This window comes from Carassius auratus, chromosome 2, assembly GCF_003368295.1.
Source record: "Carassius auratus strain Wakin chromosome 2, ASM336829v1, whole genome shotgun sequence".
NCBI lineage: Eukaryota > Metazoa > Chordata > Actinopteri > Cypriniformes > Cyprinidae > Carassius > Carassius auratus.
The window spans coordinates 21,565,093-21,583,020 of NC_039244.1; the positions used below are offsets into that span (position 1 = coordinate 21,565,093).

General features: G+C 38.2%; 1 protein-coding gene across 1 annotated transcript; it reads right to left on the reverse strand.

Annotated features, from left to right (window-relative positions):
• Positions 1–6,030: 6,030 nt before the first annotated feature.
• LOC113041039 (capping protein, Arp2/3 and myosin-I linker protein 3-like) lies at positions 6,031–17,928 on the reverse strand. Its single transcript, XM_026199312.1, has 18 exons — positions 17,907–17,928; positions 16,507–16,619; positions 14,311–14,430; positions 13,745–13,858; positions 13,486–13,661; positions 12,634–12,721; positions 12,430–12,540; positions 12,227–12,293; positions 10,933–11,120; positions 9,629–9,708; positions 9,315–9,479; positions 8,585–8,783; positions 7,681–7,958; positions 7,411–7,525; positions 7,142–7,283; positions 6,790–6,864; positions 6,588–6,695; positions 6,031–6,315 (listed from the first exon to the last, which is right to left on the reverse strand). The coding sequence occupies exons 1-18, from the start codon at positions 17,926–17,928 to the stop codon at positions 6,275–6,277; spliced, it is 2,202 nt and encodes a 733-aa protein (XP_026055097.1). The 3' UTR covers positions 6,031–6,274.

Genomic DNA, 17,928 nt, shown 5'->3' on the forward strand with positions numbered 1-17,928 from the left:
CTGGAACATTGTAAAATGTGATGCTGAGCCATATATGCAGAGGTCCATGGTCTTATGTTTCTGTTCCTCTCTGTAGTGTTACTAAGCAACTCACAATCTCAGCCAGAATTGCTGAATGCTCTGGCAGAAAATACCTGTCATAGTGTGTGTGTGGCATATGTGTACTTTGTGCCTGCATGTGGGTGTGCTTTTCTATGAAGCAGGTATGTGCTTTACCTTACCATGTGGATCTGAGTGTGCGTTCTCATTGTGCATGCGTCGCTGCTAGTATGTGCTGAGGAACGTGTTGAGACCCAGGCTGTGAGTGGGGTTGAGTGGGAGCATGTTTTGGCACTACTGAATGTGCTGTACGAGGGTAGCAGCTCTCCAGTGTTGGTGCATGATGGATAGCAGCCCTCTCAGTTGCTTCAGGGCTGGCTTAGATAGCAGAAAGTAGAGTGGCGGGTTCCAGCAAGGTGCCAGACAAATCAGAAGAATGGCAGACAGCGAGGTCACCTCCCACAGCAGGGACACCTCCGTACTTGACGCCGGCAGTGGGGCCGAGGAGCTGGAGGCGGGGCTTGTGGATGAGCTGACGGAATTAAGGGATGGCGATAAAACATTGACAAACTCCAGCACGTAATAAGGCAGCCAGCTGATGGCGAACACCAGCGTGGAGCCGATAAGAAGGGCCGTGGCTTTTTTATTGCGGTGGTCTGCGGCTAAAGTGCCTCGGCAGCGGTACAGGTGTGTGATGATGAGCCCACAATGCAGGGCTATGCAGAGCAGAGGAGCCACATAATACACCAGAAATGCTGGAACAAGGAAGCCCAGCCAGTAACCACGGCCCACCGACCACGTGCAGCCACTGTCAAACTGGATGTATGTGACTTTAGGTAGGGCCATAGCGATGGAAACCAGCCAGATAACAGCAACTGTGCCAGCTCTGTGGGCCAAACAGATAAACAGATACAGAAAATTAAATATTTACCATAGTACTTTGAAATAATGGTATGTTCCTGTGGCTCAGTGGTAGAGCATTGCATTAGCAGTGCAAAAGGTTGTGGGTTCAATTCCCAGGGAGCACACATACTGGTAAAACAAACAAAAAACAAATGTATAGCCTGAATGCACTGTAACTTGGTTTGGATAAAAGTGTCTGCTAAATGCATAAATGTAATGTGAATTAGTTTGAAAAACGTACTACCGTGGTATTTAAAATGTGTAAACACCATGGTATTCATGATAACTATGCAATTCTTGGATATGCACATATACATGAATTTCAGTTCCATTTCACGGTACCATAGTATTACCATCTGATAATACGATCACTCTACCATGGTTGAGCCACAGCACTTAAATAAAAAAATTTAAGTTTTAATTTAAGCAGAATTAAAAAGGTATGCCATAGCATTTAAATGGTATTGCAGTGCTATTTGTAATATTACCATGGTAAAATCATCATGATACATCTTCAAAGTCATTGTAATACACGTTTTTGTAAATGAGAGTAACAATTATTTGTATTATTACATTTATTAGCTACAGCATTAGAAACGCAGCAGTGGCTGATTCAGTGAGTTCATTCAGTGAAGAATCCATCCCACTGATTCAAATATAACTTCTGGTATCTGTTTGGACAGTTATTTATTTGTGACTTATGCTGTTTCTAATTCACTAAAAGTATCGACTCATAAGCATCATGTTAGATCATAGAAACCATCAGCACCAATGGTCTTTATGATCTAGTTATGTCTATGATGCTTTTGGGAAATGCTACCCAGAGAGTGGTTACTGAATCACATCAAATTATCCAGTGATGGAATATTTTAAAGAAATAGGCGTATATATGAGAATATGAGAATCGCAGAATCTGATCTGTAGGTGTTCAAGGTGCTTAGATCAATACCATAATAATGTACCAGGCTAGTTATTCCCCAGGTATTTCAAAGAAACATTTTTTTATTCGTCTCCGTAGCATGATACTTCCCATAGTTTTTATCTAACGAGAAACATAAAATATATAAAAGATTTATCCATTTCTTTCACAAATATATATCTTTTTCCCATTTTTACAAAGGTCTTTCTATAGCTCCTTTAGATACTCACACCTGAGCAGGGGTGGCTGGGGGCCGTGTCGATGGAGCCACTATTCGATAACGCAGCACCGAGAGGGCAGCCAGGCTGAAGATGTCCACTCCAGCGGTGAGGGAGGTCATGAAGCTCAACAACACACAAACGCCTCCTCCCAGCTGCCAGTTCTGAGAGCTAGCGCTCAGAAGCACACAGGGCAGGGTGAGTAGAGCACACAGATCGGCAAAGCTCAGGTTCAAAAGGAGGACCGAGCTGGGCTTTGAACGACGCCGTGGGTTACGCATCAACACCAACCACATGAGCAGGTGACCTCCGACCCCTACCAGCAGGGAGAGGACGCTGACTAGAGGCAGCACCAGAGAAAAAGAGATGGTGGTGTTGGTGGAGACCGTGTTGAAGAGCAGGTTTACAATGGCAGGCATGACGGATTGTGTAGAAACCAGCCAATCTCTGGGATAGGAAAGAAAAGAATAGAAAGGTGGAGAAAAATAGAAATGACAATATGCAATCCATACGTAATACATGACCCACACACATAAACACAAATGAAAAAGAAATGTTACTAACTTATCACACACCTCAGTAAAAATAAATGAGGAAAATTTTGTAATAATACACTTAGCGATCTAAATTTAATTGACCGTGTCAAAAAGTCAATACACAAGCTACAGTATGAAAGCAGATAGGAAAAGGGCTGACAAAGGCACAGGAGAAGAGAGAGGACACACAGCACTGAACACTGAGAGAAAGAAAAAGTTACTTGATCAGGCATCAGTCTGGCAGTCTGTGGGCTCACTTCTGCTCATCTGCTCTGAGGCACAGCATCCCCTAATGCAGCCACCCCCTTGACACACACAGTCCAACCCTCCACACACGAACACATGAGAGAACAGAAGAAAGGGGACACACCTGTACCCACATCTGACTCACTTTATTCATCCTCATGCACACACACACACACACACACACTCCTGAAATTCTAATCTTCCTCATTAAGATATAACAGGATTCATGTGCTGTTAAGGAGACTTTCAGCGGAAAGAAACCAATTATGAGGCAGCGTTGAAAGGGCTGAGAGACTGAAACAGGGAGCTAATTTACATCTATAAATACTTCATGATGCTCCTTGGCCTCCTCCTAACACCAAAACACCACACACACAAACACAAAAACTGAAGAATATGAACACTCTCTCCTACACACGCTGACAGACTAATAATTATGAAGTGAAACTGGGAAAATATGTGATAAGTCGGTAAAGTTTCATGATATGTTGGGAAAGTTTTAGGCACTAGATACATGAGTTGTTTACCTCTTTCTTGTCTCATAAACTTAAATCAACTTGTAAAAGCTGATCTTCCGGTGTGGCCTGGTTACTTGTGATTTCAGCCATCTGCTTGAGTTACTCACTATTTTCACTGTTCAGTTTGAACCACTTGAGTGTGTGTCAGAGTGTGTCAAAGTTATAAAAAATCATTTTCAACTAGTTGATTTTTGTGTGTATATTGTGCATTTTCACAGCAGTAACATGGTTTGTTGGCATGCTAAATACTCTGGAGTGGCAGCTTTATTTAACATGTTTACTACAGTTAACATGACATGATATATCTCAATGGTAATTTTAATGAAATCTGATACTAAGTATGTTTACATGTCCAGTTATAATCAAACTAGCTGGGTTTTTTATATATAAAACAAGGGTTTTAGTAGTAAAAATATGCATATTGAATATAAAAATGATGGTGCATCATGTTCTTGCTTACCACCACAGTGTGTTGTGTTATGCTTTAATGAATGTGATTAACAGATAATACATTTGTATATTTGGTCCACACACAGTCCTTTGTTCCCTAATTGAATCACATCGTTCATGCAGCTGCCTTTAACATCACTTCATTTACAGCCTCCCCCACCGCTGGTGTGAGTACGTGTAGGTGCGTTCGTGTGTGTTAGAGAGGCCATTAATTAAATGATTTATGTATATTCTTACAATCCCCTGTGACTTGGAATGATTGTGTGAACGTGTGTGCGCTGCTAATGCATGTAAGACATATTTATGTAATTATTATTCTTGCTCTTACATTTTAAATATTAGACAGATTGCAGATTGATTGTATTACCCTGGCATTTTCATGCAACACCCAGTTAATAGAGCATCACTCTTTAAGCAACTGATCTGGCCTTTTATTATAAATGTAGTATGTTGTCATTGCTTAGAACCAATCCATATAATAATGCATCAATACAATGGGCAATCTGAGACTTTTCATAAAAAAAAAAAAAAAAAATTATCAAGCTCCAGTGCCTGCCTGTTAGAAATAAAGCATAAATGAGATCTCCATCTCTCCTTGACAGCAAATTCAGAGTTCTGCTACTTAGTTCCTGCTACTTAGATGTTTTCGAAAGGAAAAGATCCTTGAAATCTCACGTGTTGCCTGTAGAGTTTAAGTGACCTCAACAATACCTCAAACTGTGCTTGGATTTCCTTGAATTTTCACAGTCTGCATTCAGAAGTCTGATATTTAAATATGAACTCAGACATTTCAAAGAATGACTGACAAGTTGTACATTATCCAGTTCGATATACAGCTATTTACCAAATAGTATAATAAATGCACATGAATTAATCATCTCAGTTGAAATGATTTGCTAATGTGAGGACACAGGGTAAAACATAAAAAATAAATAAAGTAGATTCAAATTTGCCTAGGACAATGGTCAAATATACAGTTTAGATCTCATTATATAAAAACATTTGACCATAGAATGCAACAACTGACCAACAAGAATCAAGTATTCCAGAGAGAAGAAAATATTAATACTGAAATAGATAGTGATTTCTAACTTCAAAGAGGTAATTTAGTGAAATAAAGAGCCTCATGATGTGATAAGGCGAAATAAATAGACCATTCTTCTTTAGAGACAGTTTCTCGCAGACATTTAAGCAGCAGTCACAGGCGAAAAAATCTTAATCTCTGTTTGAGAATTACTCTTCCATTGCAAGGAGAAGCTTGCTTGCTTGCTTTGGGCTTCTACTGCCCTCCTGTGTCATTAAAAGGCAATAAGAAACCCGGTATGAGAAGTGGCATCTGGTTTCCACTTCTGTTTTACCTTCATTTGACTGAAAATACTGCTTTGAGATCCCAAACAGTATAATTGTTAACCTGCTAGTAATTGATCCATATACTGTTAATCATATTTTTTCTTAAATTCCCTTTGCAATGACAGTCTATCCATAAAGATGATTTTAGTCAGGTTCCCTGTTTAAAAAATATATTCCAAAACACACCATGATATTACCATGTGATGTACTATATTAATACCATGTTATTTCTGAAGGATCATGCAACACTCAATATTTTAAAATACATTAAAATAAAAATTTAGTGTTTTTTTCATGTTTTTGACGTTAACCTGTTAATACAATGTTTTTGTTTTTGGTAACATGATACTCTTGAAGTATCTTTTAGTGTAATGTAAACATGCAATTTGATAAATATTCAATAATATAGTAGTAAAGTGTCATGTTATTATTATCTGTCTAGGAAAGGCTAGTCACCGAGTAAAAAAAGAACAACAGTAACTGTAATATTCAGCTTTTATTCAGTCAATCACATTTAGTAGAAAATAAAGCTCATTTAGGGCCAGCAAACTCTTAAACATTTCTCCAGTTGCATAAACAATGCCTGATTGAGACAACAGTAATACTGCTAATGATATTGATCGAGTAGACAGAAGATGATAAGAATAAGTAAGTCGCACACTACAAAACTTCACGTGGATAACGCCGGACATAAGAGGGAGTTACATCCACTGAACTGAATGAGAATTCAAGCAATGATTAGTGCAAATATTGGTTCTGTTTATATATTATACTTTACAAAATATAATTCTATGGTTTTAAAGATAAATACTGTAGCAAAAAGTTCCTTTATGTCAAAGATTGTCGGGAGAGAGACGGAGAGAGAGAGTGAAATAAAGGAATCGTAGTTAAGTGCATAAGGTTGAGAATGATGGTTAAGTAAAAGCAGGAGGGGATGCAAAACTACTCACTTGAGTGAGCAAGAATATGCAAATGAAAACAAGAGTCTTTATGAATTCATCAAGCTGCAGATTCATCTGATCATATCTCTCCCTCTCTCTCCTCTCAGCATCACAAAGACCCTCAGTTTTCACAGAGCTTTGGCTCCAATGGGTGTCATGACGCTTCAGCATTGCTTGGCTCCGAACTCTGATGACCTGCAGAGATAAACAGAGGAATAGAGAGAGAGAGAAAAGAAAGTGAATGATGGCCTGCTTGCGTTACCTGTTTACTAATCTGGCTTTGACAAAGGTCAACTCTGAGCCATCTGTCTGTGGACACACAAACATGGACAGGTGCATGCTCGCACACATTCACATGTAATACTGGAAAGATTTCTTCTAATTACTGGAGCACTTTCCAGTCAGGCTATCAATAAAACTGCTGGATGCTTCCAAGCAGCACATACACACACAAATCAGCACAGTACCAGGGAAATCCAAGGACTTATTTAGGTTCGGAGGGAGTCTAGGTTTTTTCACAGGGGGGTTACGATCTGAGGATCTTTCCAGATCACAGCGGGCATCCTGCTCCATTCCTAGGGGATGAATACAGGGGGCACACAGAGGGAGGGATGGGATCACACAAGTCAGGATGAGTTGATGAGTTCAAAATGGATTTGAAGTTTGTACCTGTGTCACACGAATTTGCTTTCCTGTTTCGATATGGTTTCATGGGACCCACAGGGCTGTTTTTGACTTCATCACCTGAGCCAAAACAAACATCATATATTCTCTACATCAGGGATTATTAAACTTGGAAGACACAAAAAAGTGAAAATTTACAATCCAATGCTGTGAAAGGATTTTTCTTATTTTGTACACACACACACACACATATATATATATATATATATATATATATATATATATACTTACAAGTATATATGATTATTAAAATGCATTAGAAAATCTTCAAAAAGTTTATGAAGCATTAAATGCCACTGCCAGTATCCCATTATAACATAAGTGTTTTCTGAATTACCTTGAAGCAATGCAGAATCTACTGAAGCAGAATGAAACACAGGCTTAGCAGAGGAGGGCGGAGCAGCTGGTGGCTGATTCTCATTGGCCACGACTTGTGGCGAGGAGCCAATGGGAGACATGTGAGGTGAATAATAGCATGGCTGTAAAGAATTATATAATCAGAAGCTGTTTCAATGATAACATGCTTCTACAAGAATAAAGACACACTCCCACTCACAAGCATTGACATTTTAAGTCACAAACACAAAGACACTATGACCAAAACACCTTTTCAGGAATGGGTGGAGTCTGTCCTTCTGGTTTTTGGTCTTCTCCACATCTCCTGTCTTCTTTTTCCTCATCCTTCTCCCCCAGTTCTCCAGAATCTTCAGCTGATTTTTCGAAAGACAACATATAATGACTTTGACTGTTCATACTGTTTATTTAAGAAAAAAGATATATAGTGTAAAATGCTTATTAGAACTAGTTATCAGATATGAATGATGATTCACTAAAATGAATGGCCTATGACAACTAATGACAGGATATGCAGTACCAGAGCTCTCCTCCAGATGGCGCTGCCGTGTCTTAGCCAAGCTCGGCTTGGTGCTCTGAGGTGGCGGCTCGGGTCTTTTTATGGTTTCCAGCAGCTGAGGGTCTGTTATACTGCTTGTCTTTTTCTGGCTGTCTGACTGTGATTCCTGTCTTCCTGATTCTGACTGTCTGTCTATAGATGGTGTGTGCCTTTTAGCAACGATATCTGAATGCCGTTCCATCTCATGCTCTCCGTATCCAATCTCTTCTGTTGAGCCGAACACCTCACTGTAATCAGGCGACTGCAGGGAACAGAGAGACAGAGATTGTGGTAAACGTTATTTTGCTCATTAAATTCCTATTTAATTTATTTTCGAATCGATCAAAGACAAGTGATGGTAAAATAATATAACACACGATTGAAAACAATTCCTTCCTATGCCTGTTCTCAACACTACCTGCACCATTCTGTGAATGAATAAATAAATATCACATAGTCTGTGTACCAGCATTGGCCTAAATTCAGTTTGCTTTGGCTTTGCTTCAACTTGTGATGTAGAATGTGAACTGACGTGGAAACTGAACATGGAATTTCGAATTGGAATTTGTATGGCAAGCAGAGGAATTTACTGAATTGTAATTAAAAGAAATTCAACAGAAACACAAAAGTTTTCTGACTAGCCAGAAATAATACATAATTTTGCTGCTCATGCCTTTTTCCTGTACACCCCTTCCCCCTTAAATTAGACTGTTTTCTTATATATATATATAAAAATTTTAAATAACCACAGGCATGAAAAGATTATTATCAATTTAATTTTAATTCTACAAATTAGAATTCTGGATCCTGTTTGCAATTTCAATTCAAATTCAACCGGTATTCAAGAATTGAACTGGATTTTAAATGATGTAATGTGTTGAACTTTACCTGTCTCTGTGAGAAGCAAGGGGGGCTAATTCCCAGCATTCCCGGCAGGGGTATACCATGAAAGGGCCGTCCTGAGAGCAGAGGGCTCCTCTGAACACTCGGCCCTATCAGCCTCCCATTAGTGCCCTCAGTGCCTAGGTCTAACCTCCCACGATCCTTTGGGTGTTGAATCAAGGAGTACACATTCTCAGTGGCAATACTGAAGGAGCATCAGATAAAAGAAAAATAGAATTAAGAGTTTGATTTATGTTGTCCGATTTATTGATGTAATACAATTTAATATAATTATTTATTATATACAGTACACACTACAATTCAAAAGTCTGGTGTCAATAAGAATTTATTTTTTAAAGAATACTTTTATTTAGCAAAGACACATTAAATTGATCTAAAGTGACAGTAAACACATTTATAATATTGAATGACAATTTCTAATTCAAATAAATGCTATATTTTTGAATTTTCTATTCATTAAAGAATTCTGGAAAAAAAAAATTATCATGATTTTTACATGAATATTAAGCAACACAACTGTTTTCAACATTGATAATAACAAGAAATGTTTCTTGTGCATGAAATCAGCAAATTAAAATAATTTCTGAAGGATCATGTGACACTGAAGACTGCAGTCAAAGTAAAATATACTAAAAAGCAGTTCTTTTAAAATGTAATAACATTTTGGACAGTAGTGTACTGTAAATTATTTTATATTACAATACGAATGACTCACTTAGTGCGACATTCCTCCCCACAGGCCCCGTCCCTTCCTGTAGGTTCGGACTCCTGATATGATATGGTCGAGTTTCGGTTCTTTCTGAATCCAGAAAAAATTGACAACACACTGCGTCTTTTCTTCCTCCTCAGAGCCTGAGCATGATGGTGGGATGACAGCTGACTGCAGGACAGAAAGTCAGGATGTCAGAGATGAGATAAAGTCCACATTTTTAGCATGCCCATATGCCTTCAACCTTTAAAAAGTTAGCAAATGTGACACCCTCATTGTTAGAGTTCATTACAACACAGAAAAGTTCAGTACGGAAGCACCTGTCTGGTAAAACTCTCTTGGTGTAGAAGTCAGGCAGTCCATCTTCCAATACAGATACTCCACCATTCTCCGAGCAGTGCTACAGGACGACAAGAGAAATAGTGATGATTATGATGATGTGTGCTACTGAGGACTGGGAATGGAGAACATCTCTCTAAATTTTTGTTAGTGGATGATGCTGTCATGGTACTGTATCTTACCATCTGGGATTTGTTCATGCATTAATTTGATCAAGAGACATTACAAAGACACAGCTTGCAGGCAGACTGATCAGAAGTGATTGAAAAGGGGGCAGCCTTTAATGTTTGATGCTTTAATTCTGGAGACCCTGCAGAAAACATCTGTGCCTTGTGTTCAGACAGATTTCTGAGAACAATCACGCTAACAAGAGAACGTGATTAAAATCACCCCCCTTCTTCGCTTGTTAACATCTTGAATAGCTGTCGATTATTTTTTTTTAAAAGAATACCTCATGTAGGATCCATAAATCAGTGCAATTTTGACTTCATTTACAACAAATCGTGTTTGATTGCAGAATTCCCAAAGAAATATCACACTACCATCAATCCCGAAGCAAATCAGAGATGTTGCTGTTACCAGGGAAACAAGAATCATGGGAAAACACAGTGACTGCCCACTCTCATAAAAATCCTAACTGGTCTCAGTCAACTTATATATTTGCATATTTTTGTATACACTGCATACATTGGAATATTTTGTTTTGAACTTCCAATATATGGTAGTGTATACTTGCAGTTATATAGTTAGAATCATAAAATAGTGCTACATGAGATACATTACTGAGCGATTCTAGGAAGAGGATGGAGAGAAATAGATTCAGCTACTTTTTAAAAAAGAAAACATGATTAAAAGTTTGTGAGTGTGTGTGTGTGTTTTCTCTCTTTATGAATCCAGAACTGCTTCATTCACTAGTCAAATGAATAATAGAAGCTACAAGGAGACTGCAGGGGATACAAGCGATTCAACGACAACATGATAAGGGATGCCTCTGCAAATTTAAACACGACTATTTCTGCAGCAGATTTAATTACAGGTAAAATAAGAGAATTCAGTTTGATGGGATACACCAAGGCCCCAGTATAAGACTCATTGCAAAGTGAATCTATTAACCTGAATTGAAGACAATACTGACGATAAATATATGAAGAATATGTGACTAATCTAAGACTTGAGGCAAAGCCTGAAACAGCCGAAGTCATTTTGGGACCTTGTTCTTTGATTTTAAAATGCTATATAAAGATTGTATTGGTGTGGCAGTACTGGAAATGGTGCTGGTTCTCACTGTCTCAAAGGGAGCGTGAGGAGTCCTGTGCCTTCGTGGTGGGCGTGGTCTGCCGTGGGTCACATGACGCAGAGGTGAGCCTTGTGTTGGCAGGGTGGACAGACCTTCCCATGATGCTGAGCGTGAAAGGGGAGCAGATGTCTGAGGAGTGGACACTAAAGGTGAAGAGTTGGGGTCGTCTCCTAGACCTGAAGGAGAGTGAATCGCATCAAATTATTTATATGATATGCTGTTTGATTAATTGAATCAATCACAAATAATCATATGCACTATATATCTGAAAAACTATTAGCAAAAGACATTACTGTGGCAGATAAAAGCACAGAATAGACAAAAATAAAGTCAATATAGTGTTTGATTTATTTATTAGTGCTATTTATAAAGGAGATGTTCACTCAAAAAAGAAAATTAGTTAAAAATGTATACATCCTCAGGCCATCTAAAATGAAATGGATAAAAAAAAATTGAATTACATCTTTTTCTCACCAAATATCCTATGCAGTGAATGGGTGCCGTCAGAATGAGAGGCCAAACAGCTGATAAAAACATCATAGTACTCCACAAATAAAGTGACTAATTTATAATCCACATGTTTGTTATAAACAAATCCATCATTAAGATGTTTCAAACCATTGTTTCCAGCTATCCATAATATTCCTTTCTCCAGTGAAAAAGTCGTCTCATCTGAATCAGAGGAGAAATATACACAGATCAAGCACCATTCACAAGCATAAGCAGGGATGGGCGTTTTCACTGGAAGAAGCGTTATTATGGATTATGGACTCATATTTTGATTAGGAGTGACTGTTTCAAGTTAAAATCATAAAAGTGTTTTAATCAGCTGTTTGAACTCTCATTCTGACGGCACTCATTAACTGCAGAGGATCCATCGAGGAGCAAGTGATGTAATGCTAAATAAAATTAAAAAAAGAAATTCTCCTAAAGAAACAATCTCATCTACAATTTACATTTTTGAGTGAACTATTCCGTTAATTGTTAAAATTGTCATGGAGCACAATTAAGTGTATGCAATTTTTAAACACATTTGTATTTTTACTATTAATTTTTAAATTAAACACTAAATTAACATGCTAATATGGCATACCTAATACATGTTAAATAAGTTTTAGAAATGAAATCGAGCTAAAAATATGCTATAAAGAATGAATGGGTTTTAAATGAAATATTTATACACACTGAAAGTATACATGACTCGAAAGCACTTGAATGAGTGTTCAAATAAAAAATGAATGATAGTCCTGGTTTCATCCCACATAACGTGCATGCGACTCACTGAGTCTGTTGGACACGGGACGAATGCGTCTGGTCCTGGAGCTGCGTTTTTTAATGGCAATTGTGTCCTGTGTGCAGAACAATAGAAGTGACTGAGAACTGAGCAGATGACAAAACCGCTGAGTTACAAGAGATGACAGATACTGTGAATACCACCAAACACACAAATGAGTCAGTTGTGAGTGATTCACGTAACACACTCACTATGCTGATGCCAAAGTCATCCTCCACAACATCTAGTAAGTCAGCATGTCTGTGTGCGCGCCTGGCTGTCCCCCCATCTTCCAGCCGTCTCATCTGTGAAACCTGCCGGAGCTGTGATGACGAACAGATGCGTGAGGAAGAGCGATGCTTGTGCACGGGTTCAGAACGAACAGACGAATGGAGAGAGATATTCGTTTGTAGTACCAGGGTTTTGTGAGTGGCATAAAGCTCCTGTAGGATCTGGTCCACAATGGAGTTAGTGAGATATGAGACCACAGACAGCTTGACCTCCCTAAGAGTGAGAGAGTGAAAAAAAAACATGTTAAAACCATGCCGGGAGTTCCAAGTGTCAATACAGTGGAAAAGAAGGTTTGTCTTTCCATTAAAGAGACTGGTGCATCACACAGATCATTAGTTAGGACAAAAATTTAGATTCACCCATGATACAAGGTGAATCAATATCAAGAAAGAATCTAAATCAAGGGGACTTTGAAGGATTTAAACTAAATTTAACTTAAAAATAAAATAATATTGATTTATTCAACTAACCCTAACCTAAGAGTTATACTAATAATAATATAATGTTTAAAATGGACTATCGAAAGTAAAGTGAACCAAAAAGGAAAAAAAATATATATAAATATTTAGAACCAAGAGAAAACATTACCGTCTACAGCCGCCAGAGGGCGCTCTATGCTGCTCAGTGCTCCTGTAGTCTACACTGAAGACACAGAGCGCCCTCTGGCGGCTGTAGACGGTAATGTTTTCTCTTGGTTCATTTCTCTCGGGTTCATGTCAAATTAATTTTGATAAATAAGTCGCACCTGACTATAAGTCGCAGGACCAGCCAAACTATGAAAAAAAGTGTGACTTATAGTCCGGAAAATACGGTACATACTTTATCCAGTTTACACCAATATACCAAAAAGGCAAGCTCCACCACAGATTACACTAAGCACGCAAAGATGACTGCCGACTTCAAAAAAGGACTTTGGTATAATTCTCAAAAGTATTCATTTCAGAAACATCAACAACTCGACACCCTCCTTTTCTTACTCCAGAGCTCTGTTGATGTCCTGAGCTGCTCTCTCCATCAGAGCAGTGCGGATGGACGAACGAGGGATGGACACTCGCTCGGAGATGGAGGAGAGGGGAGGAGAAAGACACTCCGCCGCAGCACAAGAAAGCGGACACAGCTCCCGGCACAGAGACACCATGGAGTCCACAATGACCTGCACAAAGCAACCATCAGTCATCCATCACTCCTTTCAAGTCCATCAGAACAAGAAAGCAGATACAGATCAGGCTGAAGCACCTGTAGCTCTTTATCAGCTGCTTTGGCGAGTTCTCCAGCCAGAGAGTCCAGCCTCTGTCTCACCGGACCGTCCACTGACAGCACGTGGGCCAGCTCACACAGCGAGGGGTACAGCTAGAGGACAGTGCAGACATAATTCACACACTAGTCATGATCTCTCACTGACCGCTATTAGGATTCTGTTACATAAAACACATGCAGGTGATTTGTCTTTAACCTTTAATGTTCGCTCATAAAAACGTTAGTAGTGGTGCTTGAAAGTTTCTTAAATTAATAAACAGAAAACACTTGAAATCAATAACCGAGTCACTCGAATATCACAGCACATAAATAAAACCTGATTGAATATTCCATGTAGCCATCTGCACTGTATATTAAAAAGCATATGTTAAGCAAAATAAATGTCTTTACTTTCCTTTTTAATCAATTTAATGCATCCTTGCTGAATAAAAATTATATTTGTGTTTTCGTTGGTTTGATGACTTCTGCTGTGTGGAATACAGTCATAATAAAAAATAAATAAAAGAGGTTGTGCATTTGACAGGGAAATACACAAACACACTCACAGCTCGAGAGTTCCTGGCCTCCTTGAGGACCTGCCTGGCAGCCTGTAGCTCTTCTCCTTCACCGGTTCCTCTCAACACACACACCTGCTGCTGCACGCGCACACACAGACGCTCCATCACCTGGGACAGCAGCGGGACAGAAAGAAAAAGAGACAGAGAGAGAAAGAAAGTGGCAGACAGAGAAAGCAAGCAAGCGAGAGCAACAGAGAGGGAAGAGAGAGTGAGATCTCTGTGTGAGTTTGATTCAACAATACACAGTAAGATCAGTCAGAGTTCACATTAGCATGAGAATGAGAAGCTCTCTTACAAACACAACGCATGCATGCCTTTTTTTTTTAAGGTGGAAACATGCTCTTATACCAGTTTGTGTAGAGACCAATCCAAGCAATCTATTCACAGGTTAACCATCCAAAGAATGTAAACACGTACACTCTGTGTTCTAACTGCAATTTAGATACATGGGAATGCTAAATGATAGAATTCTTCTCTTCAGGTACACTTCTCTGTAATATTTTTTAAATGTGTTCTGAAAAAAATCACTCACAAGCTCACCAAAATGTATTTATATTTATTTGATAAAAAAACTTTTTTTTTCTATTTTTCTATTTAAATTTTCAGCAGTTATTATTCCAGTCTTCAGTGTCACATGATCCTTCAGAAATCATTCTAATTTGCTGATCTGGTGCTCAAGAAAATAATAATTCTTATTATTATCAATGTTGAAAACATTTGTGCTGCTTAATATTTTTGTGGAAACGGTGATACATTCTTTCAGGATTTTTTATGAATAGAAAAAAAATTCATTTATTGTAATATAAATAAATTTTGTCCTTGCCAAATAAAAGTAGTAAGTGATTAAAATAAAATAAAAAATCTTACTTACCCTAAATTTTTTAATGTTGACACATATTAAACCTAACAATCGTAGATAGGGTAAGTGTTCAGGAACACTTTTTAGATAATTTCAAACCTCTTAGAGGCACTGAAATAATGCACTACAATTTTAAAGTGATATAGAGAATTTAAATGGCATAATTATGTAATTCTGCTTCCACAAAAACCCCCAGAGTGCCATTTGACCTGGGAATATGTCTCTGACACTTCATGGTGTTAGTTGAGTCCATTTTAAACCACATATTACAGGAAATGCATAGAAATAGCAATTTAGCCACCAATTAAGCTCAATTAATCCGAACTGGCAGAGCTAAAAATAGAACTCACCCAAACTGTGACCCATCATCAACATTATCACATACTAGAGGTGTGAGTCATTGAGTTGGATTTGCATTATAAGTAGAATATGAACATGAAGTGGTCTTTACCTGTTCTGCGGTACTAGTGACCAGGCCCTGATGCAACCGAAGCGCCTGTTTCTGAGAGAAACGCTGAGTCTGGTTATTCCTTAATAAAGCTCGCTGGATCTGAGAGAAACACAGAGACAGAGCGAGAGAGAGAATATTCATTAATGACAAAGAAAGGAACACTGATGCTCAGATAAGCCATGCAGTCATGTGGAAATTATTGTAATTATGTTGCGACTTAATGAAAGATAAATTTATTGTCTGCTGTGTCCCTCTCTCAGTGATGACCTTGTAAAATGTTCACATCTCTGGACTCATTAAACATGTGCATAAACATTTCACTGCCTTGGGACTGTTAATCTCAAAACAGCCGGAGACACAGATTTATGGATATTTAAAGCGGTCATATTATGGAAAAACAGATTAAGTCCCCTCTACTATGATTTCAAAGGATGTAACCAAGTATTCATGATTGTGGGGACTGAAAACTAATATTGTTCGACTTACTTTCTTAATCAGTCGAATTTAAGGGGGGGGTGTAATTATGAAAAAAATTGACTGATACATTTTGTGACTGACCAACCAGAATCAAGCATTCCACAGAGGATAGATAAGATAGGAAGAAGATAGGAAAGCTCTCTCTCTCTTTTTATATATATATATATAGCTATATAGCTATATATATATATATATATATATATATTCTATATCTTTGACTCTACAGCAAACATACAATCCATAAGCTGTTATTCATACGGAAAGAGGTCTTCCATGTACACTACAGAAGTATAATATCCTGTTAAGGGGTTCTATGGGTAAAAGGTAATGTTTTATCAATGTTTCATCATTATACATATATATAGCTTCTTCACGTTGAATTTTGAAGCATTCTTACCTTGGTTAGTGCCTGTTCTGTCCTTTCGGGGGCGCTACGGTATGCTTGTGTGACATCACTGAGTGGGACAGGCATGTACTGCAGAGTGAAGTTACTGAGGAGAGAGCAGAAGACTATTGAGAAGCAGGATAAAAGTTTCACAAAAGAGAAGAACAAGCTCCAGGAAGCTGGGAACTGTTACAAACCATCTATTTGTGTCACAGAAACAAGTTGTTTTTCTTGTTTTCATTCTATTTAACTTTTAACAGAGTCGTTTCTTTCAACTCTTTTCAAAGCGGTCTGCACTGGGAACAACTTTCTCGCAATGACTACAGTCCACTGAATGCAAGTTCAAGTCTGCAAAAAAAGTTTCTACATTAAATAATGTTTGTGTAGATCTCTGAGGATGAGAGGAACAATGCTCTAATTGTGCATCACAGGCAGGCTAGAGAGGTGATGAAAGACTGTGCAATCACAGACAGCTTCATGTAGGCATGGACTGAACTTCTTCTTTTTTCCCAGTAACAGCATGCTGTGAATAAGTTTCCAAAGAGATGAGTGAGTCACTGCTCACATGGGTGAGTGTGCATTGAGCAGTGCGCATGATATGAATGTGAGAGTGTGTGTGTGTGTGTGTGTGTGTGTCATACTGTTCTAGGGCTCGAGCCACATCTTGGAAACCCGTAGCACTTGTGTTATTCCGATCCCACGTCACACTCCTACAAGAAAGAAACAAACCATGACAATCTTATTTTACTATTTTTTTATTAGTTTTTAATCATTGATTTTATTATTAATTGTGTATTTTTTTTGTTATGCAGTGCACTAATGCTTAATCCCCTTTTTTTGGAATGCGTGAAACAAACAGTCAAACCATTTCATATTATTTAATAGAATGGTAGGTTATAAAAACCTAAAAAGACAGTGTTATAAAACCTTAAATGCCAAGGGACATGTTTAACACCATATTTTTTTAATTTTTAAAAGTGCACAGGATATAGAATGTTGTAAATTACATCTGAATTTAGCAGAAATCTGCTAAGCTTTCAATGGACAAGGATATCATTGGAAGATCTAGGGCCAAATTTAGCCAGCGCAAACCCTCTGTGCGATTTACTAAAGACATGCACTGAAAATTTAGCATTGAAAAGGCATTGAAGCAGTTAATTTTGCAACTGTCCTTGCTTCATATGCATTTGTAGGAGCTTCCCTTTAAGGCACGTTCTTTGGGAGGAGAGTATTTAAATGAATAATGCAAGATGATTTACTACGGTTTGTGTTGGCAATTTACTTATATTTGTGCCTTTATTTAACGGCCCTCGTTTGTGACCCTTCACTAATTTCGCATTGCTCTTGGTGTACTGCGTTGATCATAATGGATATAACCTGGCTCTTTAATTTTCACGTTGTAATTTTATCACCCGCAGCCTCTTCCACTCCCAT